The sequence below is a fragment of the Callospermophilus lateralis genome, chromosome X (assembly GCF_048772815.1).
Source record: "Callospermophilus lateralis isolate mCalLat2 chromosome X, mCalLat2.hap1, whole genome shotgun sequence".
Taxonomy (NCBI): Eukaryota; Metazoa; Chordata; class Mammalia; order Rodentia; family Sciuridae; genus Callospermophilus; species Callospermophilus lateralis.
This window is the reverse complement of record NC_135325.1, coordinates 29,787,225-29,812,071: the sequence shown is the minus strand read 5'-3', so window position 1 is coordinate 29,812,071 and position 24,847 is coordinate 29,787,225. Positions and strand designations below refer to the sequence as shown.

At 38.5% G+C, this 24,847-nt stretch overlaps 1 protein-coding gene across 1 annotated transcript in view; it reads right to left on the bottom strand.

Moving 5' to 3' along the window:
- Nucleotides 1-449: 449 nt before the first annotated feature.
- Maoa (monoamine oxidase A) overlaps nucleotides 450-24,847 on the bottom strand; it is a 74,901-nt gene continuing 50,503 nt past the window's right edge. Inside the window, exons 6-15 of the mRNA XM_077107699.1 lie at nucleotides 19,468-19,609; nucleotides 17,445-17,594; nucleotides 16,996-17,155; nucleotides 16,056-16,152; nucleotides 10,992-11,045; nucleotides 7,287-7,344; nucleotides 5,971-6,068; nucleotides 3,891-4,002; nucleotides 2,952-3,014; nucleotides 450-2,819 (exon numbers count right to left, since the gene is read on the bottom strand). Of these exons, the coding sequence (XP_076963814.1) occupies nucleotides 2,673-2,819; nucleotides 2,952-3,014; nucleotides 3,891-4,002; nucleotides 5,971-6,068; nucleotides 7,287-7,344; nucleotides 10,992-11,045; nucleotides 16,056-16,152; nucleotides 16,996-17,155; nucleotides 17,445-17,594; nucleotides 19,468-19,609 (1,081 nt within the window). The 3' untranslated portion in view covers nucleotides 450-2,672. The remainder of the gene's footprint in view (nucleotides 2,820-2,951; nucleotides 3,015-3,890; nucleotides 4,003-5,970; nucleotides 6,069-7,286; nucleotides 7,345-10,991; nucleotides 11,046-16,055; nucleotides 16,153-16,995; nucleotides 17,156-17,444; nucleotides 17,595-19,467; nucleotides 19,610-24,847) is intronic.

The window sequence follows — 24,847 nt, the reverse complement described above, 5'->3', positions numbered from 1 at the left end:
GGTAAAGCACCACCTGTTTTGATCCCTAGTACTAAACAAACAAACAAACAAAAACTAAATAAGACAAAAAGAAACCACTTAAGCAACTTACCCTTTCTCAAATGGAGAAATTGAGGCAGAGAACCAAAGTGATTTGCTCAAGGTATCATAAGCTATTAGGTGAGAATCCTTGCTTTAAAATCTATACCTGTGTTCCAGTTGGGGAGACTACAGTATTCCAGACAACCTCAATATCACATAAGAGTCAAACCCAATGTTGAGAAGTTACAGTCTCACATACCAAGTAGTTCTTTTTTAACTCTACTTTCAGTTAATTTTTTTAAAAAAAATTGTTCTTTTTAGGTATTTAAGTCTATCCTCCATGGATAACACCTCATCGTGATCTCCTGCTGCAAGAGGCCACCAAACCTTCTAAACAGCTCTTATCAACCAAACACAGGAGTCAGGTCTGAATTGGGGGGTAGTGCACTTTATTCACAAATAACAGGGTACCATACAGGCAAAGTCTTACTTCATTGGCAAAACACAGACATATGCATACTCCCAAATGTAGCACTGGGGCAAACTTTAGACACAGAATATTATACACCAAGTTCACAATCAAACATGACATAGTTCACAATCCCTCAATATTTTTTTCTTCAGTGGAGTATGACACCTTATTTAACAATTAACCATGACAAACAGATGAACTTCTTAAATCTAATTCTCGACCTAACTATGGAGTGAGGCCGACTCAGCCTTCAGAACTGTGTAGGGGATACCTTAATGGAGCCAAGCTCTTAATTTATGGTATCTTCATGCTGGATGAGTTCATATATAGTAGGTGTTCTCAGCTCCTGTTTCAAATTTAGGCACATCCGGACTGGCATTCATTTGGATACCCAATCTATAGTTTAACAGGGTTGATGTGAATGGGATAAATTAATTGGTTTTCTAAACCATGGGAGAACAGGGTAAACTTCACACTCAGGAGGCCTTTGAACATGCAAGATTTCAATATGTTAACAATCCCATTACTGTGAAAACTGTTACTGGTTCAGACATTTAAATCAACATTTCCCAAGGTGTGTCAGGACTGAGTTAATCAGTAAGTGAATAGAAACAACTGCAAGAGATTAGGGATGTGATTTCTCACTGCTATTTGATATAATGTGCAGCATTTCCTTATGAACTGCAATATATCCAAGACATCAATGAAACTTTTAAGTTAGCAAAAAAAATTCTTTTGAATTATAAAATAAAGAGTGGCAGAAAAATTTAGCTCTTTGCTCTTAGGATAGGCAAAGCTTTGGAAGACCTTAAGTCCTCATATCGGGATCCAGAAATGTAAGTTTGCTTTTAAGATAAGGTTAATGATGTAATAAACTTGAGTTGGATGAGTTCTTCAGGTATTCTTTAATTTTTATTAAATAAAAATTTATTTATATTTTAACAAGAAGTATTTTATGGTTGAAATGTTTGGGAGGGGTTTCTAAAAACATGACAAGTCTTTCAAATGAGAAAGATAAGAGGTGGGCACTGTTCTGAGCCCACATTGCTCCTAAGATAGAGAACTCGGTCTTCATATGTAAAAATCACTCAATTTCATGTTTGTTATAAAACTTAATTAAAGCAAGGGAAGTTATCATATAAAGCCCTTTCTATATTTGACAGTCTCTATAAATAATAATCAGGATTTTTCATGTATATTCCAGTTCTAGATAGAAATTGACAGGCTAATATTTAACCATGTTTAAGACATGTAAGTGAAGGGATCTGTCTAATTCTATGGCCATAAAAACAAAAGGAAAATATATATGACTCTAGGGGTCTTCAGATAGTAAAGAACCACATGAAATAATACTGCTTTCCTAAAACTTGTATAGTATGTTGTCACTAATAGGGATCAACTGATGTCTAACCATGTTCCAAAGGGAACATAAGGTGCCCTTTGTAGTTGGTTTCACATGAAGCTAGTCAGGGAGGCCTCTTGCTGTGATTTTATTCTGTTCATCAAATTAAACATTTGAACTCGGTAAACACTCTCCTCTATAAGATGTAAAAGAGAAAAATGTACAAAAAAACCTAGCACTGAGGCTAGATGTCTAGAAAATTCACAGAAATTAGAAGTGGCCAGGAGATTCCTGGGGCATCAGTCTGCAAGATGTCCCCATCCTGGTCTGAAGGAACCACATATCCCTGCCCCCACCCTGCTTATCTACTTCCTTATGTAAAGTGGGAGCCAGTCACCCCCAGAGGCTGTGAGGCTATGGGCTCTGTACCAACACTTCACCAGTACATAAGGACAGTTACAGGCTAAGTCTTAACCTACTCCACTTTATTTCTGAAATCAGGTATTTTTTGTTAAAGGTAAGAAGAATGGGACACAAAAATTCTCATAAGCACATTACATTAACTTTTTGAAATTAAGAGAGCAATCACAAGGTTTTATTCTATCCATCAACACGAATTGGTCTACATAGACAAGATGAAGCTTGATCTTACTGAAATTAATTAGGTAATTCTTTGGGTTGTTCTTACTTTAATGCAGACAGACTAAACTGAGGAGGGTTAAATCAAGTGCACTTAAATGGCCTACTAACACAGCCTTTAGTTCTTCCACATTTTCCTTTTGATGGTGATGGTGATGGTACTGAAAAGAAGGATACAGAAGGCCAGAAGTTGGAACTTCATGACCGTGGCAGCAGCTTGTATTTGTACAACACAATCCAGAGGGCAGTTACTGAGGTGGAAATCCCGACGAGCTTCAGCAGGCCAGATATGGAAGGCAGGTTTCTCTCTAGGAAGGTGGTGGTGATTTCAACTGATGGAACATCCTAGATAATAAACACAAATCATTAGTAGAAAACTCTTCCACTCATAAAGAGAAAAAAATATCTGTAATATCATGCATGGGTATACCTGTGAGTTTTATGACTAGTCTATGGATATGGACTAGCCAAACTTACCTTAGATTCAGGTTCTTGTGCCCATATATCTTTCTTAGCCACCTTCCCCAGAGCATTCAAGACCTGAAAGAAAGTGACCATGGTATTATGAAATGAGGTTGTATAGGTGTGTCAGATTCAAAGTCCTATTTATAGGCTATTAGATAAGCCCTATAAGTGAGGGGCACAGAAATGAATATTTTCTATTAGCATCAAGAACTAGACAAATGAATGGCCAAAGGAAATGGGACACACACACACACACACACACACACACACACACACACAGACACACATCATGGAATATTATTCGGTTTTAAAGAAAAATGAAATCCTGCCCTATGTGACAATATAGATGAGCTTAAAGGACATTTTGCTAAGGGATATGATCTAGGCACAGAAAAACAAACATGTTCTCACATGCAGAAGCTGAAAAAGTTTATCTTAGAGAATATGTAACAACAAATCCCACTATTATGTATAATTATAGTACACCAATAAAAATAAAGAAGTAGAGAGTGATACAGAGGCCACCAGAGGCAGAGAAGGGTTGAGGATAGAAGGGATAGTGAGAGAATAGATAGTGGATACCAAAATACAGTACGACAGGAGGACTAAATTCTAGTGTTTTATAGCACAGTACAGTGAACATAATGGTTTGCTATACATTCCAAAATAGCTAGATGAAAGGATTCTGAATGTTCCAAAGAAATGATGTCTGATGTGAAGGAAATGCTAATAACTCCAATTTGATCACTGCACACTGTATGCATACATCATAATGTCTTACTACCCCTAAATATGTATAATTATGATGTCAGTGAAAAAAAACGGGCAAATGTATAGTTTCATGAAAACATCATTAATCCATCTAAAAAAATTTAAAAGAAGAACCAGGAAGACCAGATGCCAAAAATGCTGCTGAGACTCAGGAGGGAACACTTCAGCTTCCTCCCTTACCTCTCTAGCTGCGCGTTCTCCAGCCTCAACAGCTCCTTCCATGTAGCCACTCCAGTGTGTAGCGGTTTCTGTGCCAGCAAAGTAAATCCTGCCCACTGGCTGGCGAATCACTCTATGAAGAAACAAAGTGGCCACACAAAGTTACCTGGGATGCTACTGAGGGGAAACGAGCCAATGACTGCTCTCATTTACTTTGTAGAAGACAGGGAAACTCAAATTATTTACAAAACACAGCCCAAGGTAAAAGGTTCCTCAAAGGCTACTCCTTATTTCCTAGTCCTGTACATAAGGAGGCTATCAGATCATCAATCTCTGAAGATGATGTTGACCTTTTTCAAGCCGGCCAGAATTGGAATGTGAGAACATGCATTCAGTCCACAATTGGATTTTTTGGCTGTGTGTCTCCTATTTTGTAGTTCATTCTGCTTCCCACACTGTTTTTCCAAGGGGGAACATTCTTTTTGAGATCACATCACACATGGCCAAAGTCCAGTCATGCAGTTACTCCCAGTGTATTAGGAGGGACTGTTGCACCAAGTGGGAAGATAGAAATGGACTGTAAATTGACTAATTCTGATAGAGGAGAGACATGAGGGATTACATACATGAGTTTGTCTCTTTAAATTACAACTTCTGTAAAGTTTCTCTGGACTTTCCTAGGGAATAGCTGAAGGCAGGAAATGGTCCTCCTCTTATAAAGAGGTCCTGCCAATGAAAACCAAGGAAGGGCTAGACCAAACAGGTAACTGTCCCCTCCAGCCTTCTCAGGGTTGAATCCTGCCATTCATGCAGCCACTTTCATAAACTCTCTCAAGCTGCACACCCCACCCCACCCCAACCCAAAGACTTTCATTTCAACCCACTGGTGCTTTTTTTTCAATTCAGGAACCCTGTGTTTCATCTCTTCCAGACCCTAATCCCATCTTCTAGACTTCTACATCACAACAGAACTAATACAATTTATAAACTCTGCTATCACAAACAAAGGTTGTTTGAACAGTTAACAAACAAGACAGGGCTGGGGGTGCAGTTCAGTGGTAGAACACTTGCCCAGCATGTGTGAGGCCCTGGGTTTGATTCTCAGCACCACAAAAGGAAAAAGACAAACAAACAAGCTTCCAAAAGGAAATGGTTAACAAATGCTTATTTCTTGTGGACAAACATGACCTAGTGTTAACTTTCTAGCTTTTTTGTCTGGAAACCAGATGAAGGTATAATGCTACATATGTGACCAGGGAATACTGCTTATGCTAAAAATGTTACCTTACCCATTCCCACATTGGTAAACTGCATTCAGGCTGGGAGGATTGGGAATGAACTATAAATACCTGGAGGGAGACTGTCACTGTGGGCTTCCTTGAGTGTGGTGTCTCTTCTAACTGAGCAAGTGACCCTGGGCTCTATGCCTGTGACACATAGTGATAATGGCTTCTATGGATCAAGGGGCTTCTAAGTCAAAGTGGATCCTTGCACCCCCTGCCTCCACCCCAGTGAATCTCCTCATCACTTAGCTATATACAGCAAGGATGTGTGATAGTCCTCTGTTGGCCAGACAGATATACTGGATTAATGCATCGAAAGTCCTTCTGTATAGACTGGTGTCAAGGAGCCTAGGGTGGTAGTGTGAGACTAAATGTTGATCTGAACTCAAGAAGGCCCCTTGAAGGACAGTGCAGTTTGCTTCATTCTCACAAATATTGCTGACTAATCCCAGCTACTCAGAGACTGGAGCAGAAGGATCACAAGTTTGAGGCTAGCCTGTGCAACTTAGGGTGACCCTGTCTCAAAAACAAAACAAAAAGCCCAAACAGAAATAAAAAACAAAAAATAAAACAAAACAAAACAAAACAACAACAACAAAAAAAACAGGTACTGCTGACACCTGAAGTTCTTCCCTGTGCTCGGCTATTGTCTATTTGCTGACATCCTTGTTTTTCCAGAGACATTCAGAAAGAAACAAACTATCTATCTAGGGCATTAGAAATAGGAATGACAGCTATTTCTAGAATTCTCATTGAATACTGCTTCTGTTAAATGTGGTACAGGTCTTGTAATAACTGGTGTAGTGCTTGGGCAGTACCTTCCATATTGAGTCATGATCCCAGGGGGGAAGTAGGCAGTGTAGCATCCTCCAGAGTACTGCTCCTCACACCAATTCTTCTCTTCATAATGCACTGGCTGAAGTTAGTAGGGAGAAAATTCCAAAGAGAAAACAAAGCTGAAATGCTATAAGTCACAATGAAGGCTCTTACATGTTTTACTTTATCAAAAATTTCACAGAGAAAAAGACAATAACCCTGTTTTTGTAACTTGCTGAAGGAGAAACATGATATTACCAAGTAATAGCCTTTTGTGAGGTATCAAGTTGCAAAACATGGACATTATGACTTTTTTTCAATCTCTCAACTAGGGAAGACAAAGTATCTCAACATCTGGGATGAGGGCATCTTCATGCTGATGCTGAAGAATTTAGAGCTAAAACTTTAGGGAAATCCATCAATGATCAGCTTGTGGAAAAATCTGCTTCAATCTCTGGAGTCTCTAAAACAACAGACTTCACTTCCTTATCTACCCAGGTGTTTCTGCTGCAAAAAAAGTTGTGAGGGAGGAAGTAGAAGACAGTCACAGTATCTAAGAAAGGATTTGGTCAGAATCCCTTCCCTAAGCTGGAAAAATGAATGTTGGAATTCTTGCTAAAAAGGGGAACAATTAAGATGGAAAATGTTCCTAAAGGACATGAGAGAATCTTCTCTGAATTCCATAATAAACTATGAAAATGTATTATTTAATTAATTTACAGATAACCCCTCAAAAGAGCCCCTAGCTATCAGTGGGTTCTTCAAAAGTCATTTCCCTCTCCTGATTGCTTTCAGTGGTAGATTAAAAGCACTGAAATTTCTAAATGAGTTGTGAATTGAGTTGCACATGTAAAACTAAATTATTATGACTTTGACCTAGGCAGAAAGTCTACATTTACTCTGTTCTGTCTTGTATGCACTACTAATGTATTCACCAACAGAAGATGACATATTTGGGGTTTTCTTTCACAACTGGCAGTTGACACTGACTGACATGAGGACAGGACCTCTGTTCTGAGAACCAATCTCTCCCATCCTTGACATAATTCCTGCCATGCCAGGCTGTAATCACACTTTGATGATAGTTATTCAGCAAACATTTAAACTGCACAAGAGAATTACAGCTTTGAAATTCCATGCACCTGACACCAATTTTAATGGCCTTTTTTTTTAACTGCTAAAGTTCATCTTTCAAGTTAAGAATAACTCTTCTTAACTCTCTTCATAAGACTGCCAGGAATCCAGAATCTGCTTTGCTTTACCAATTCCAGTGAGCAGAGCACAGCCTGTTAGGGACTAAACCTTGGGGTTTTCTTACTTGTAATGCTTCCTCAGATCCCAGCACTTTGGCATACAGCTCACAGATTTTCCTTTTCCTATTAAAAAAAAAAAAAAAAAAAGGAGCCGAAAAGGTTGTTAAGGAAGTAATAACAGATAGGTACAGAGTAAATACAGTGAGGTCCAGGGCATTCACCAATGAACCAGATTTATTACAGAAAAATGAAACTCAATGGCCTCCTGCTACTATACAAAGCAAACAGTTCAATGAATCTCTGTACTCAGATTAACTTTCTCTGCCTCGATAGTCATTTGAAAGAGTCAATAGAATGTTCCTTCTTTTTTTTTTTTACATTTTTGCCTCTTTTACTATCTATTACAATATCTGAGATAAAAATGGGTAAAATAAGATTAAATTTAACTTAATCTTAGGGATTAATTCCATAAACTTTTCTGGAATATATAGAATTCTAGAATGATCCTATCTGTAAATATGTAGTTCATATGATAGCAAGTCCTTTAACTCTCCTATTCTTGTTTTGTAAATATCTGAAAATAAATAATACTCATTTATTATTTTAAGCATAATGTATGCTATTCTGAGAGGGACTTACAGTCATTTCAGTCTAGTAATCTGTAACTTGGATAGAATGGTCTGTGGACTAGGACACTGTGTTAAAGGGTATCTGGGGGATGGACACAATACACTACATGATGATACCTCAAAAAGTCTTTGGCTGGGCTGGAGTTGTAGCTCAGTGGAACAGTGCTTGCCTAGCATGTGTGAGGCACTGGGTTCGATTCTCAGCATCACATACAAATAAATAACATAAAGGTCCATCAACAACTAAAAAATATTTTTAAAATATTTTTAAAAAGTCTTTGGCTATCCTCATAATTCATGACAGATGAAAAGTACAGAACATGACATGTATTATGTCTGAAAAATCAGTAGCTATATTTACCTAAAGTTTTCTTAAAAGAAAAAAAACATTTTAAACTCACTTACTACTCCTCCTTAAAACATTTTTAAAAAGGTCTAATTATTAAACACACCATTTGTAGAAATTAATGGTTCTATTTCAGGATTTGTTGAATAGGTTCACACTGAACCAATTACATACTATTTATGTTTCCTTTTTTACTTTTGTAAAACAGTTTAAACATGTGAAACTGTCCTTAAAATATTTGTTGAAGACTAACAATCAACTGGAAAATATTCATTAAAAATGGGGCAAAAAGTTTAATTCAAATATGTAAGATAAGCATAAAATGCATAACTAAAAATAACCTATAAAATCTGACAAGATGAATGGCCAAAAATATTCGGGGGGGGGTCAAGAATATTAGTAATAAAAGAAATAGATTTTAAAAACACTATTTTATCTTACCAATTACATTAGAAAATATTATTAAAACATGCTCCCAATTTCTCTAAATAATCTGGGAAACAATGTCAACTTATAAATTTATATAAAGCCTTCTATACCATTTATACTACTCTTAGAATATCCATCTCATAAGTATTGAGGATTAAATTAGGAGGAATAGATGGAATTCTAAATAGGACTTGCTATGCTGTTTTCCCATGGAAGGTTTTAAGGAAGAGACAAATGCCACTCCTGACATGATGTCACACAGCATGAGGTGAATATTTAAATTCCAGGACACATCGAAAATCATAAAGGTAAGAAGTCTCAAGACTACTGTCCACCTGTCTCTCTCAGTCTAATCTGTGCTATTCATTTCAGAGATTAGGAAGCTGAGACTCAGTGAGCTGCTGAGACTTATTCAGCATCATTTAGCTAATTAATGGCAGGGTGAGGCTCTACATTTCTGAGCATCCTACTCATAGTAGATGCTCAATAAATGTATGGAGAATCAAAGTCCATGCTTAGCCTAGTATGAGACCCTCTCCTCAACTCTATGAAGAGATGAATGATTCTTATCTACTACAAAAGAGTGTTACAAGCAATTATTCAGATATTTTAAATCAATTAAAAATTAAGGATATTAACAGTCAGTATTCTAAAATGTTTAATGATGCTTAGCTTATTTTTTGGACACATAATAAAATCTTTATTAAAGCAGAGTGAAACCCAAAATTCAATCAACATCCTTTCAGTTAATTTTTTAACCATGAATGATAAAACCAGTTATAATAGAAATACAAGCCATTTAGTGTGCTTTACACATATTATTAGATGAGCCAAGGACAGGTCACACAAATACATCAGGGAATTATCATTCTCTTCCCATCTTCCCATTAGAATTCAATTTTTATGGGGGGGAATATATGTAAGGCAAGGATATTAAAACAATGCATTTTTTTCCTTTTTCAGTGCTGGGGATAAAACCCAGGGCCTTGCGCATGCAGGGCACATGCTTTACCACTAGGCTACCACCCCAGCATGGAGCAATTCATTTATTCAATCAATGCATTTATTTGGCTTAGCTCTAAAATCAATAGAATGTATTTTAAATTAAGGCCTAAAGAAGTCACTGTTCAAATCACCTTGTTGAATTTACCCGCTGGCTTTTATATCTGGATACTCAATCAACTGAAAAACTTGTTAAAAATACAAATACTCGGGTTCCTTGAACCTTGCACCTACTGGATCATAATCTTGCAGGCCTCAGAAAAATATATCTTCTAAACATCTTTTGGAAAATTTTGAGGCAGTCAGTTCTGGAAGCCACTGTTCTCATCAATGATATATTCAGTAAGGTTTTTGTCTCACAAGAACTTTTGAGAAGTTGAGCCACTGTGTAGAATTCAAAACCAAATGCCTACCTCCAGGCTGGTATTTATTTTATTATTAATAAGGAGGGAAAGCAGGAAATCCAAAAGAAAATGTCAAGCTCAGAATGATGTAATGAAAAAGAGTATGTGTTATCTGCTATTCCTGTCACAAGTTAGCTGCTATGGTTTGAATATGGTTCTCCAAAATTCATGCATGTTGGAACTTAACTTCCAAGGTGATGGGATTAAGAGGTGGGGCTTTTGGGGATGGGATTAAGTTCCAAGGGCTTTGTCTAGGTTATAGTTTTTATAATTTTCCTTTATTCATCTTACAGAAAAACTCTACCTCTCAACCACTATAAATACAAATGTGTAAAATTAAGTTAATATACACATTTGGGCAAAGGGGCCATAGCAAAATACAGAAAGGCTGATTTGTTGGGCTGAGAATATTTGTAAAATATTATGTTTTTCCTGATGAAATTCTACTTTGTTAGTGCAATGAACACAATATAAAGCTTGCCTTTTGTCTATTTTCAGATTGTTATGGTTTGGATGTGAGGTGTTCCCCAAAAGCTTATGTGTGAGACAATGCAAGAAGGTTCAGAGGAGAAATGATTGGGTTGTGAGAGCCTTCACCCAATCAGTGAATTAATCCCTGATGGGATTAACTGAGTGGTGAATACAGGCAAGTGGGGTGTGGCCAGAGAAAGTGGCTCATTGGAGGCATGGCTGTGGGGTACATATTTTGTTTCTGGAGAGTAGAGTCTCTTTCTCTACTTTCTGATCATCATGTGAGCTATTTCCCTCTGCCACACTCTTCTGCCATGATGTCCTGCCTCACCTCGAGACCCAAGGAATGAAGGTGTCCTTCTATGGACTAAGACCTCTGAAACCATGAGCCCTCAAATAAACATTTCCTCCTCTTTAATTGTTCTGGTGGAGTCCTTTAGTCACAGAAGAAGAAAAAAACTGACTAAAACACAGATATAAATTCTTCACCTTATTTCTTTGTGGAGCTTAGCAAGTCGATCAGCTTTCCGGGCAAGGATGAAGCTGGAGAGAGAGAGGGCACACTTGAATATCAGGTTACAGTCTTTATGCATTGTCCCTTCATAAGTCTTTTATTAGTGCTATCTACTCAATATTAATGAACTCTCCCAGACCCTCCTATATTAGTGCAAATACCATGTTGTCTTCAGTCTCCCTCTGTGTCCAAACCCAGATAGGCTTGTTATGGGCCAGGCTATATGAGCAATGACCAAACAGACTCCATTTTTCCCTGAGACTCCATATCATGTAAGAAATGCTTCTCCCATGAAAAAGCCCCACCTCTGTATCCATAACAGTTGTTTAGCATAGCATGTTTGGCAACACAAAATGGCAATTCTTATACAATGCAAAATTATTCTCTTCAGTTTCCACTTTTCTTGGGCAATGTACCTTGTTAGAAATTGATTGTCTAGATATTAGTAACCATTCTCTAATGTGTACTGAACTAGAGTCATTTTGACCCACCTCCCTTCTGCTTGCTTACTGCTATGCCAACCTGGAAAGTCCTGTGGGAAATACCAATGTCCCCTTTGCATTGTCTCCCTAACTGCCCAATTCAGTTTCTATACCTGCTTGCTTGCAGCTACATCAACCCAGATGTGGTTTTTGCCTTTAAATATCCTAAAATGCTCAGGCTCAGGGCTGTTCCTTGCAGAGACAATTACGGGTCCTGTGGGGAGTAGTTGCCAGCCAGCCGACTAAATAAAAACTCTTCAATTTGGACAAAACTGGGACTTGGTGTGTTTTCTGAGTGACCTGCCCCACAACAGGCTGAGCTCCTAAATAAAAGGTTACTTCTTACTCAATATTTTGCTTGTAAAATTTAATATAGTATTTGGTACATAATAGGAAATCAAAGGTTGGACAAATTAATGTTGCACTAAATAATTACATTGGCAATGATTATTGTCTTCTGTCAAATACTTGATAAAAGCTGGACAAAGAAATGTTAATATGTGTATGTAGTGGATTCCAGGGTGGGTATCCCAGGTTCCCCCTTCAGAACTTTTACTTGGTAGCCTTAACTCACAGTGGAAACCTTCACCAACAATTATACTCAGCAGGAGAGAACTGCCTCAATCAAGTTTTTGCCCTTCCTCAATGGCCAGCTCCAGGATGGGGTGGGTACCAAGGCTCACCCCCACACCTCAGTTCAGAACAACTCTGAAGGGCCATCCCAGCTCCAGAATTTTCCATGAGATTGAGGACATCTTTGTTGAGATAAATCTAGAGCCCAACTTCTCCCTCTGCCTGATTCCAATTCCCTCTCTTCCCCCATAGGTAGTAACTCCTAGGGCACTTCCCAATAAATCTCCAGTACCCAAATTTCTATTTTCAAGTTGACTTCCTAAGAAACGGATCTAAAACAGTCTCCCAATAAAGGAGCTCAGTAACACCAAGATATAATCTGTCTGCTTTCCTTTAATTGAACAGATTCTATTATACCAATATTACTAATTATATATATATATTTTAAAGAATTGAATGTGACATGAAATTCTTAATCCCAGTATTATTAGAAAGCTTTCACAAATCCACATGAAGGCTGTAGATGTAGTTAGTGGTAGAATGCATGCATAGCATACACAAGGCCCTGTATTTAATCCCAGGAACCACATACATGCACAAATCTAAATGAGCCATAGAGCAATGAAATTATTTCTCCATTTAAAAAAGATTTTATAGGGCTGGGGATGTAACTCAGTGACATAAGGCTTGTCTAGCATGTGAGAGACCCTGGGTTCCATCCTCGGCAGTGCAAAAAAAATCTTTAAAAATTATATTTCTTTGGTTCCAAATCCGCCAAAAAATAGATTAGAGCTAAAAACAGTATTTCTTCCTGTCCCCACCTCCAAGTTAAACTGTTCCTCAATTGGATTGGCAATTCCTTTAGGGTTGTGATTTGAGATCGTTCTGGGAAGCAAAGACACAAAGTATGTTAACTCACAGAACAATATTTCTGAAGAAGCTGTGGACTATTTAAGAAATTTAAACTACTGAACTTTATGGGATATAGTCACAACTTTACTTGACTTAACCCTTAAGTTATGACTCACTAGCAAAGATTTTAGTTAAATTTTAGGTTTAAGAAAGAATCAGTAAGGTTGGGACTATAAAATATTTAAAAGAAAACCTCCACAAATATCAAATGAAAGTTTAAATGACTTATCTGAAAGCCCTTTAGTCAACTCATCATATGTGTTTTTATAATCCCTTTCCCAAAGAGTAGTTAGTGTTGACTATTTCTATCAAATCTCAAGTCATGCATGAAATAATCTCTTATCTAACTATGCACAAATATTCTTCAACTTTCACTGGTACTTTATTGTGGAAATCATGCATGCTCTCTTTGTGTTGAGGACATTTCATAGTCTAAAGTACAAGGTTGTTTCCAGTTTTCCAAAAGGTGATAATTATTACAGACACAGTGCTAGGCAATTGTCACCTCTGTCTTTGAGGCTTTCTTGGCCAAGTGCAAAGAGCAAGGTGAGGCAATATATCTTCAATGCTTTAATTATCAAGAACAAAGTTCTGGGTGGAGCAACTGTCCGGATAAGACAAGGGAGAAGCTGGTCAACAGGCATAAAAGAGAATAGACAATTTCTCCTCGACCTTATAAATTCATAGTTGGGACAGACTTATGTAACAAAAGATAGATTAACAAGAGAAAAATAAGCAAGTTTATTAACCCTGAAGTACACATCACATGGATCAAGGTAGTGGTTTGAGTCTAGCTTATATAATTATACCTAATTGAAGATCAACAAATTTTAGAGACAAGGGAAAGCTTCTAAAGGGAGCATGCCTACAATGGGAAGATAAATATATGGGAAGACACTAATAAAATATACTTGCAGATTTCTCTGGTTCTGTCTCTGAATTGATAAAGGACTGTCTCCATTGAAGGATTTATGTCCTATCTATAGGGGGAGGATAGCGAGACCTTTTTTTTTTTATAAATCTCTACCTTGCTTTTAGGCAAACAGAGGAAAGGCAGAGAGCTCTCTTATATCTTAATTGTCTTCAGCTAATGACCCTTCATATTTGGGGGAGATGTATTCTGGTCTCCCACAGATATAAAGTTTCAGATAGACTGGAGGAATAAGGTCTGAATAGTAGGATAATTGTGATTCAGGAGGCTGAGGCAGGAGAATTGCAAGTTCAAGGCCAACCTTGGCAACTTAGACCCTGTCTCAAAATAAAAAATAAAAAGGGCTAGGAGTATAGTTCGGTGGTAAAGCACCCTTGGTTGAAGCCCCACTATTACTACTATTACTACTGCTGCTGCTGCTGCTGCTGCTACTTCTACTACTATACTACTACTACTACTACTGTATATTTCAAAACACCTGAAAACTACTACTATTACTACTACTACTGTACTACTACTACTACTACTGTATATTTCAAAACACCTGAAAGAGAGGATTTTAAATGTTCTTACCACACAGAAATGATATCTATGAGGTGATGAATATGCTAATTATTCTTTTTTGATAATCCCATATGTATTGAAATATCACATTATACCCTATATATAGCATTATTTTTTGCTAATAAATAAAACCAATACATAAATAACAGACTAGAATACTACTTTTTAGGAACTGCTTAAATAACCCCATTAACATCTGGAAGGGTCCTGCCACTCATGTCTCAGTTATTACAGCTGAAGCAAACCCAGTAGGGCATATGTCAGTATATCTAATGCCAAGGGCAAGAAAAAATATCAATGTTCTTCTATCCATAATTCTATCCATTATATTCTCCTGAAACCTGTCTACCAACCTTTTGCTTTCCTCTAGCCTAGCGAAGTGAATGTTAAACTGCCAAAATAACTGTACCCTTTCTTGCTCAATGGGGTTAGGCGATGAAGAGGATATGTTGTTCTTCTGGTCATTATGTTGTAAGTATCTGCCTTTCTCAGGGAATCTGGTGGTATTTTTTATATTTAACAAACAGGGAAGTGATTCCAAAATGTCTTATTAGCAGCCCAGTAGTGTAGCCTGCCTTCTAAATCCTTCAGGACATGGATCTGCTCCTTTCGACTCTGTAATTTTTCTAAAATGATCTGATATGCATGAACTCACTTCTCCCCTCAGGCAGGGGGCATGCATTTCCCAGGAGCAAAATGGGAAACCATTGGATCATGTCTAAAAGTCACTTGATTGCTACTAAAGCTGTGTTCATTTGTTTTGGTGGGGTAAAATAATGAGTTTTTTTTTTTTTAACTAGTATAGTTTTTTGGAGGGCCAAATGGTAGGTAATCAGGAGTCTGTGGTCCTGCTTAGTGTTTCCTTTGTGGAGGTCCTACTTCTTTGGACCACTAGTCTCTAACAGGCAGGTGGTGCAGAAGAGAAGAGCTCTTTCAATCTCCTCCCAAATGTGCACATAGCTGTACTCTTCTGTGCATAGGACTATACCCTGCACCATCCATTTACTTCCAAGGGCAAGAGAAGTACCACAGGTGAAGGATAACTACAGAGTGACCAAGAAGAAAAAAGTGCCATGCCATTCACTCAAGGCCTGGCTCCACTGTGAACTATTCCTCCTGATCAACCAGCTGTTTAGTATCCCAGGGAACAGCTTAATAATTGTTCTGTAGCAGGTGTTTGGAATGAATAAAAGGATAAATCCCAGAAACCCTGTATTTGGAAGACTTTATGGGATAAAGCAGTTGTATTTCCAGAATGGTTGTGGACATTCTGCCTCTAGGCAAGATTGGCTACCATACTGCCTGTCTAGCTGCTTTTTCCACTCCATCCTTAACATGCAAGTTTTATAAGAGAAATAAATATATGGGCATCAGTTCAAAATGGTGTCAGTTTTAGTAGTCTCTCAGTGTTCTTGTGCCACATGCAAAACATAACTATGAATATTTGAATACATAGAAACATGATATATTTTTGTTGGGTTATTTATCATTGCTTGAATTTGATCCCAAAACAATATACTTGCCAGCATCTACACCAACACAATTTGAAAAATAAAGAACACCCAGTTCTAACTTACCCCATAATGGCAGGCAGTGATCCATCTGGTTTGGTGTCATCCAGAGTTATAGAAATTGGAGCTTCCTCATCTTCAATAATCATGCAGCCACAGTAATCTTATCCAGGAGAAAATCAATAAGAGATTGAGATCAACCCATATTACAGAATTAGAGGCACATAAACATAGCATATATGTATACACTTTTGCTAAGAGGAAGATAAATCTTAAAATTATTGTTTTTTTTTTTTGCCCCAACCCTAGAAGTCATTTCCCGTTAAATACACACACTGACTATACAAGAATGTCTCACACAGGGATAATGACACTTTATATAAAGGGCTTATGGGCAATGCATGAGAAAAATGGTAAGATGGCCCTGATGTCTGGAAAAAATGGGGGAAAGAGTTGAGTATATTAAAAGCAATTATCTCTATTAACCCTGGAAGAAGTTGTGAAAAGGCATCCTGTGAGTCTGAGCAGAAAGCTAATCAACAGTAGGAACAATATATAGAGAGCTTTCTAAGTCCCTGATTCTGTCTCATTCAATCCTCACACCACCAGGGTAGTATGTATTTTTATGATTTTATGCTTAGAGACTGAGGCTAGTAAGTAACAAAGCCTAGGACTCTCCAACTTCAAAGGATCACTTCTTCCCCAGAGCTCCTGGTCTCACTTTGCCAATAAAGAATAAGTGGAAGGTCAAGTGCCAGGAGCCAGGGCAACCCCCAAGTGGTGTTCTCATGGTGGGCCCTCTTTTCCCTCCCATTACCAACAAGTGCTCTTGGGGTCATTTTGTGTTGCAGGGCACTGTGAAGAAATTGACAGAATTCTGATCCTTTCTCTACCAAATTGAAAACAAATACTTATCTTTTTCTATTCAGTTCCTTCTGTTAAATATTACCAAAAGAATGTGGTTCCTTCACTTAATACAGTTTAAACATGAATAAGAGCAGCTTACCCTTTTTCTTCCAGAAGGCATCCTTGTAATACATCATGCACTTAATGATAGCCCCCATTGGAAGACGCTGAATTAGCTGGTTTCTCTCTGATGGAAGCTCAGGTTTGAAGTGGATTTTAGCAGTGAGGGTCGGAGGGATGGCACTAATTACATATCTGCACTAAAATACACATATGCAAAACATCACCTCAAACATGAGCTGTAGTCTTTGCAGAAGGTGTGAAACATCTCTAATATTTTGAATGATATTCCACAGTGACAACCTGCAAAATTAGACAATTTGGTGCAACAAAATAGAAGAAGTTGGGTCTACCAACCATGCTGGTAAATTGGGAGAGGAGGCAAGAAACACACCAGTATTAACTATACCACAGCTTTGATTATATTTAGTTAGAAACTGCAGAAGACACAAGGCGTATTTACTATAGACTCCTTTTGACTAAAATTACCTCATAGCATTCATGATTCAGTGTCTCTACGGTGATGTTGGCACCAGACTGGTCAATATAGGTGACAGGATGGCTCAATTTCACCCGGTCCCCGAGGAGTTCCATTATCCGCTCACTCACTTGACCAGAACCTCCTACAAATTTCCGTTCCTACAGACAGAGGTAGTCAGGAAAGGAGATACTGTAAAAGCCTAATGGAGGAAAATCTTATTTTCCACTGATTAGGAAACCTCCAGAAAGTCACAGCCAGACCTCCACTCTCCAAACACTCTCCAAACACTAACCATTAGGATAGAGGCAAAGGAAAAACATCACCTCAAACACAATCATAGTCTTTGCAGAGGGTGTGATAAATCATCTTTAACATTTTGAATGATACTGAGCAGTGACAACATACAAAATAAATTGGATTCTCTGTACAGCTATCCTCTGTATAGTTTCTAGCACTGAAAAGCCATTACTAGGTTCATAAAATTACAGGTCAGAAAAACTGTTCCCCTAAGACAGTACTGCCCTGATTGAAAGGAAATAGCAAGTCTGTGGGCTTCAGATACCCAAGAGAGTGGAGCATGGAAGGGTCCTTGGGAAGTGGAGGGAGCTGTGCTTGTCCCAGTGGGTGTATTTTCTAAGAACCAGGGGAATATTATTAGCTTATTGCAGAATATTCATTGGATGGCTAAAAACACATGTCAGTAGACTGAGGCACAGTCCACAATTGACAATTAAGTACCTCAATCATGAGTACCCACACAGTAATTTTTTTCACTTTTATAACTGGCTATTATTTTATGGCAGCACTAAAGTTATTTGTAAAATTATCACCATGGTAGTTCAAACCTAAATTCATAATTTGTCCTTCCTCAAGAAACAGGTATCACTTAATCTACAATCTGACCTATGTTTTCCAAGGGTTGCTCTGAATTTTAGTGTAATGTAAAGATCACAAACTATTATAATATTGTCCACTATCTATCCCTCTATGTTTAGTATTTGTCTAATTACATTGTAAGGGGGGAAACTTAATTTCTTTAGGAAGATATTGTGATAATGGCTTGAGATTCATAATCTGAACTGTAACTTTCCATAAGGTCCTGTAGGGTTTGTTTAGAAATATCCTGACTCTTCTGAATGAATGATACAAATAACATATATGCATAAAGATACCTCACAAAGCAAAATATGGGTTAAGAAGAGTAATGTGGGAATTCTGCCTTTAATTAAAGACACTTAAAAATGCAACAGTCCTGCATTTGCCAAAACTAAGCATTCAATGAACAATAACTCTCAGTGTCACAAGAATAACTTGGGAACTTCTGTAGATCTAAGAAAAATAGTTCACTTGGGGGGAGAAAGACTTTACACCTTGTAAAATACACTCAGAATTCTGGGACTGAAAGAATAGAGTATAAATTAGAAATAATAATATTCCTAGAAAAGAGATACTCATTCTCTTTGAATATGGAGCTTTAATGTAAAGAATCTCATAGTCTGAGGAACCAGGAAACTAGAATTCATGGAAGTGGTATGGAAACTGGGCAAATAAAAATGGACAACAGAAATTTGGAATCCAAACTATAGAATTTACTATGAAAAGAATGGCCATAAATCACTGAGTTAATTAGAACAGTCATTTCCATTATGTAACAGTTAATATAAATAAAAAACTATGAAAATGACACCAAAGCCTTATGTTTAGAATAGAGATGATTTTCAGTGCAATAATTTTACAAATACTTAAACTTTTTTGAAGCTAATTTATTTTTAGTTTTCTAGTTTCTCCTACATTAATTTGCTTAATTTTTTCTACCTCCAAAAGGAAAGAATGTAATTCCCAGGACCTAATTAATTCAAAATGAAATATTCTTTACTTGGAATAAAAAAAAGGAAATGAGATTTTTTTTTTAGATCATTTTACATCGCTAATTATTCATGACTGGAAATACTGAACCAATTATTATGACACTGCTCTAGGTGAGTGTAAAATAATAAATACAGTTACAATTTTGGAATAAGCATGCCATACCTGGCCTCCATTGGTGACTGAGAATATCCGAGTTGTTCCACCACATTGTTTCACATACCACAAGAACCACAAGGCAGATACCTCATGGGGCTCAGAGGTCACATTGATATTCACAAAAAGAGAAGCAAACTGCCTTGCAGTCCTGTTTATAGAAAGAGAGGAGAATAGGTACATGATTCACAGGAGCACATGTTTTCAAAATGCAAGTAGAACTAGGCGTGGTAGTACACACCTATAATCCTAGTTATTCAAAAAGCCGAGGCAGGTCAATTGAAAGCTCAAGGAAAGCCTTGGCAACTTAGTGAGATCCTATCTCAAAAAAAAAATATATTAAAAGGGTTGGGAATGTAGCTCAGTGGTGGAGCACCCCTGGGTTCAGCCCCTGGTATCATAAAGAAATGAAATGTAGTATATTTAGAAAGTACTTCCATTGCTTTTTTTTTTTGGGCCCTTTACTTTTTTATTTTTATTTTTTTTATTGGTTGTTCAAAACATTATAAAGCTCTTGACATATCATATTTCATACATTAGATTCAAGATGGTTATGAACTCCCAATTTTACCCCAAATACAGATTGCAGAATCACATCAGTTACACATCCACATTTTTACATAATGCCCTATTAGTAACTGTTGTATTCTGCTACTTTTCCTATCCTCTACTATCCCCCCTCCCCTCCCCTCCCATCTTCTCTCTCTACCCCATCTACTGTAATTCATTTCTCTCCTTGTTAATTTTCCCATTCCCCTCACAACCTCTTATATGTAATTTTGTATAACAATGAGGGTCTCCCTCCATTACCATGCAATTTCCTTTTTCTCTCCCTTTCCCTCCCACCTCATGTATCTGTTTAATGTTAATCTTTTCTTCCTGCTCTTCCTCCCTGCTCTGTTCTTAGTTGCTCTCATTATATCAAAGAAGACATTTGGTATTTGGTTTTTAGGGATTGGCTAGCTTCACTAAGCATAATCTGCTCTAGTGCCATCCATTTCCCTGCAAATTCCATGATTTTGTCATTTTTTAGTGCTGCGTAATACTCCATGGTGTATAAATGCCACATTTTTTTTATCCATTCATCTATTGAAGGGCAACTAGGTTGGTTCCACAGTCTAGCAATTGTGAATTGTGCTGCTATGAACATCGAGTTCCAAAGGAATGCATTTTTAACTCTTGGAAAAATAAGTTTTCTCCCTCTTTAAGAAATTATGGAGTGCTGGGGTTGTGGCTCAGTGGCAGAGCTATTGCCTCACACATATGAGGCACTGGGTTTGACCCTCAGCACCACATGAAAATAAACAAAATAAAGATTAAAAAAAGAAATTATGGAGCCTGTAATGCCAGGTACTGCACAGGCTGACAAAAAAAATCCAAAGTTCAAGACTAGCCTGGACAACTTACCAAGACAGTGTCTCAACAAAATAAAAAATAAAAAAGGATGGGGATGTAGCTTAATAGTAAAAGCACTTGCCTAATATGCACAAGCCTCTGGGTTCAACCCCCAGTTAGTACTGTGTACTGCGCCCCCCCAAAAAAAAATAAAAGAAGGAGAGGAGGAAGAGGAAGAAATTAACTAATTTTTAACTAATTAACTAATTTTGGGTTAGCTACAAATATGCTAAGCATGGTTATGTCTAAGAGTCAATGTTCTTGTTGGGAACCATTAGGGATAGTTTCTCTCATCTATTGTAGCAAACATCCTATCTCCTTTGTCTCTGCCCTAGTTCAGGATACTAATGTCTCTCATCTGGCCCACAAAAGTGGGTGCTCCTACATTCCTCATACATTCCCTATGCATTTCCTCTCATATCCTTTTCTGCCCTATATGCAATGAGGTCTTTTAAAATTATAAAACTAAAAAAAACCCCTCAAACTTCTGCTTAAAACCCCTCAATAGCCCAAAACAAAGAAAAGTACGATTTCAAATGTAGTCAATACATATTGCACAACAGGCTGCTCAACCAGTACCCAACCTTCCCTTATACCATTTATTTTTATTATCTCTATGATCCAGGCACACTGACCATCCAGTTGCTAAAAACTGCCTATATCTTTCCCATCCCAGGATCCTCACAAAAGTTGTTCCCTGTTCTCCCTACCTAGAAGATATTATCCCCCTACAACATACAATGTTCTCTGTTTTCCCCTGCCACTGTGGTCCTTCCTAGAAGATACCCTCCCTACCGCCTCTACCCTCCCCTGTCTCCTCCTACCTTCTTTAGGTCATTCCTGGAATAAACCATTCTTCTTTCCTGTTTCCCCCAATTATTGTGCATCATTCCTGAAAGATACCACCCCGCCAAACTATGCAAGGTTCCAGTTTCCCTCCTGTTACTGGCTCTATCCTTGGAGAAACCATAAACCCCACCTGCCAACTTTCATGCTTCTTGCACCCCTCATTCAGTGGATCAATCTTGGAAAATACCAATCTCCCAAAATCCACCCTAACTTCCCCTGCCTCTTGTGGGTGATTCTGGGAATATCTAATCCCACCTATACCAAAACTCCCTATATATCCTATCCTATTCTGTGGCTCACTCCTGACAGTATCATCCACTCAACTCAATACATCCATCCTGTTTTCCCTAGACCCCTTGCGTAATGCCTGGAAGATATCATCCCCTATACCCCTCTATCCTTCTATGCCCTAGTCCTTATGGGTAATTCCAGGAACATACCATGTTCACAAATAACCCAACTTTTCCTATCTCACCCAACATCTATGTGTCAATCCTGGAATATACCATACCCACCAAATCTATCCTTCCATCTCCCCTTCTCAATCCCAGTGGTGCATTCCTGAAAGATACCATCCCCTCAGTACCCTCCCATCTCCCTTTAAACCTATGGATCCTTCCTGAAATATTCCATCCTTCCATACCATTCCTCTCTCCTCACTGACTGGTTCTTTCCTGGAAATATTCACGTTTTCCCCCATCAACCACCCCCTACCCTAGTCTCCCATAGGACCCTAGCAACTTGCTGGAAAATACCATTCTTCCTGACAATTTCCACCCTTTCTGCCCACCCTTCCACTAAGTGGAACATTCCAGGAAGATACCATTGTCCCAACACCATTCATCCATCCTGTCTCCCCCTGCCTCTGTGGATCATTCCTGAAATATACCATCCTTCCCCAGCAGCTACCTCCCTAACTTTTCCATACCTCTAAGGTTCAATTCTTAGAAAATACCATTTTTTGATTGTTGTTTTATAGTCCTAGGGATTGAACTCAGGGTACCTCACCACTGAGCTAGATCCCCAGCCTTTTTATTTGCAATATCCCACCACATCTATACTTCGCTCTCTTCCCCTCAGCCCCTGTGGTGCACTTGGAGAGGATATTATCCCCAAGACAGATTATCCACCCTTCCATCTATACCCATCCCTTTCATTCCTGGAATATACCATCGTGCCACATCATACACTCTATCTCTCCAGTGATCCTGGTTCTTTCCTAGAAGATAGCACATTTTCTCTCACCAAACATCCTTCCTTCTCCCCCATGACCCTGGTTTCTTGCTGGAAGACACCATCTCTCTTCACAACTTCCACCCTTCCTGACAGTCATCTACCCAGTGAAACACTCCTGGGAGATAGCATTGTTCCATTACCATCCACCTATCCTTTGTTCCCCCTGCCTCTGTGGGCAATTCCTGGAATGCCCTTCATATCCTTCCCCAGCAGCCACCCTTACTTTTCTATACCCAAAGAGTTAATTCCTGAAGATACCACCCCCCTACTGCACTCAACTTTTTTTCTTTCTTCCTGTCAAAGTGGCTAATTCCTGGGAAATACCACCCCCCCCAACACACAGAGGAGCCACTGCCCTCCCTCAGACCCTTTGGATCATTCCTGGAATATACCATCACCTCCATAACATCCCTACATCCTGTCTCCCCTTCCTGATACACTGGATCTTTCATAGAATATACTTTTCCCTCCACTATGATCCACTTTACTTGTCTCTTCCTGCTCCTGTGGATCATCCCTGGGAGACACCATTCTGATTATATCTACACTTACCTGATTCCTCAAAGCCCTTGTAAATCATTCCATGAAGATATGACCTACCCGTCCCACAAATTTTTCATGTCATATCCCCAGGCCCCTTTGAACTATTTTGAGAAGATGCCATCCTTCCATACTGGCAGCTCTTTTGTCCCACTATCCCCTCTCACTTTCTTTTTTTTTTTAAGTTTATTTTTTAGTTGTAGTTGAACACAATATCCTTATTTTATTTATTTATTTTTATGTGGTGCCAAGGATTGAATCCAAGGCCTCACATGTGTTAGGCAAGCGCTCTACCACTGAGCCACAATCCCAGCCCCTATCCCCTCTTTCTTACAAGATACCATCTACTCACACCATCTGTACTTCCTATCTCCACCTGTACCTGTGAGTCATTCCTGGAAGATAAATTCCATGCTTCTTTCCTCTACCCAATGGGCCATTCCTGGAAGATATTACAGTTACACCCACTGTTAACCCTCCATCTCCCCCTTGCGCCTATGGGTCACCCCTGAAAGATACCACCCTGGCATACCATTCACTGTTCTTGGGTATAGCCCCTTACCCTGGCTCATTTTTGGAAGACCATCTCCCAAACATCATCCACCCTTTTTGTCTTCCTCTGCCTCTGTGGGTAATTCCTAGAACATACCATCCTCCTAAATCATCTGACTTTCCCTGTTTTCCCCAGGTCCTCTTATGTCATTACTGGAATATACATCCCCACACACCACATCTACCCTTCCCTACTTTCCTCATCCCTGCTGTGGAGTACACCTGAAAGACATTATCCCCCCAACAACTACCCACCATACTAACCTCCCCCCCAACTCCTATCTCCACTCCTATCCCTGCTGCTATGAAATATACCATTCTGCCCCAACACCAAAATACCATCTTTAGCAATTGTTCTACTTTGCCCATTTCCTTCTAGCCCTTATGGGTCATTCCTGGATGATAACACCCTCCTTAAAACATCTACCTCTCAGGTCTTCTCCTCCACCTATGGGTCATTCCTGGATGATATCATCTACCACACACCACCACATGTATCTTTCTCCATACCCTATGGTGTATTCCTAGAAGATACTACTCTTTCCAGGATCTGCCCTCTAGTGTCCCTCTGTGGGTCATTCCTTGAATGTACCTTCCTACCCTAATATCCGTTATTTCTTTCTTCTCAATTGATTTTGGATCATTCATGGGAAATATATCCTCTATCATCCAACTTTCCCTGAGTCTTCTAGCTCTTATGGATCATTTATGAAACATATATCTGCCGTTTTTCTCTCTCTCTTACATCCATGGATCAATTCTGGAAAATACCACCTCCCCTACATCACCCAACTTTTCTGTGGGTCATTCCTGGAAG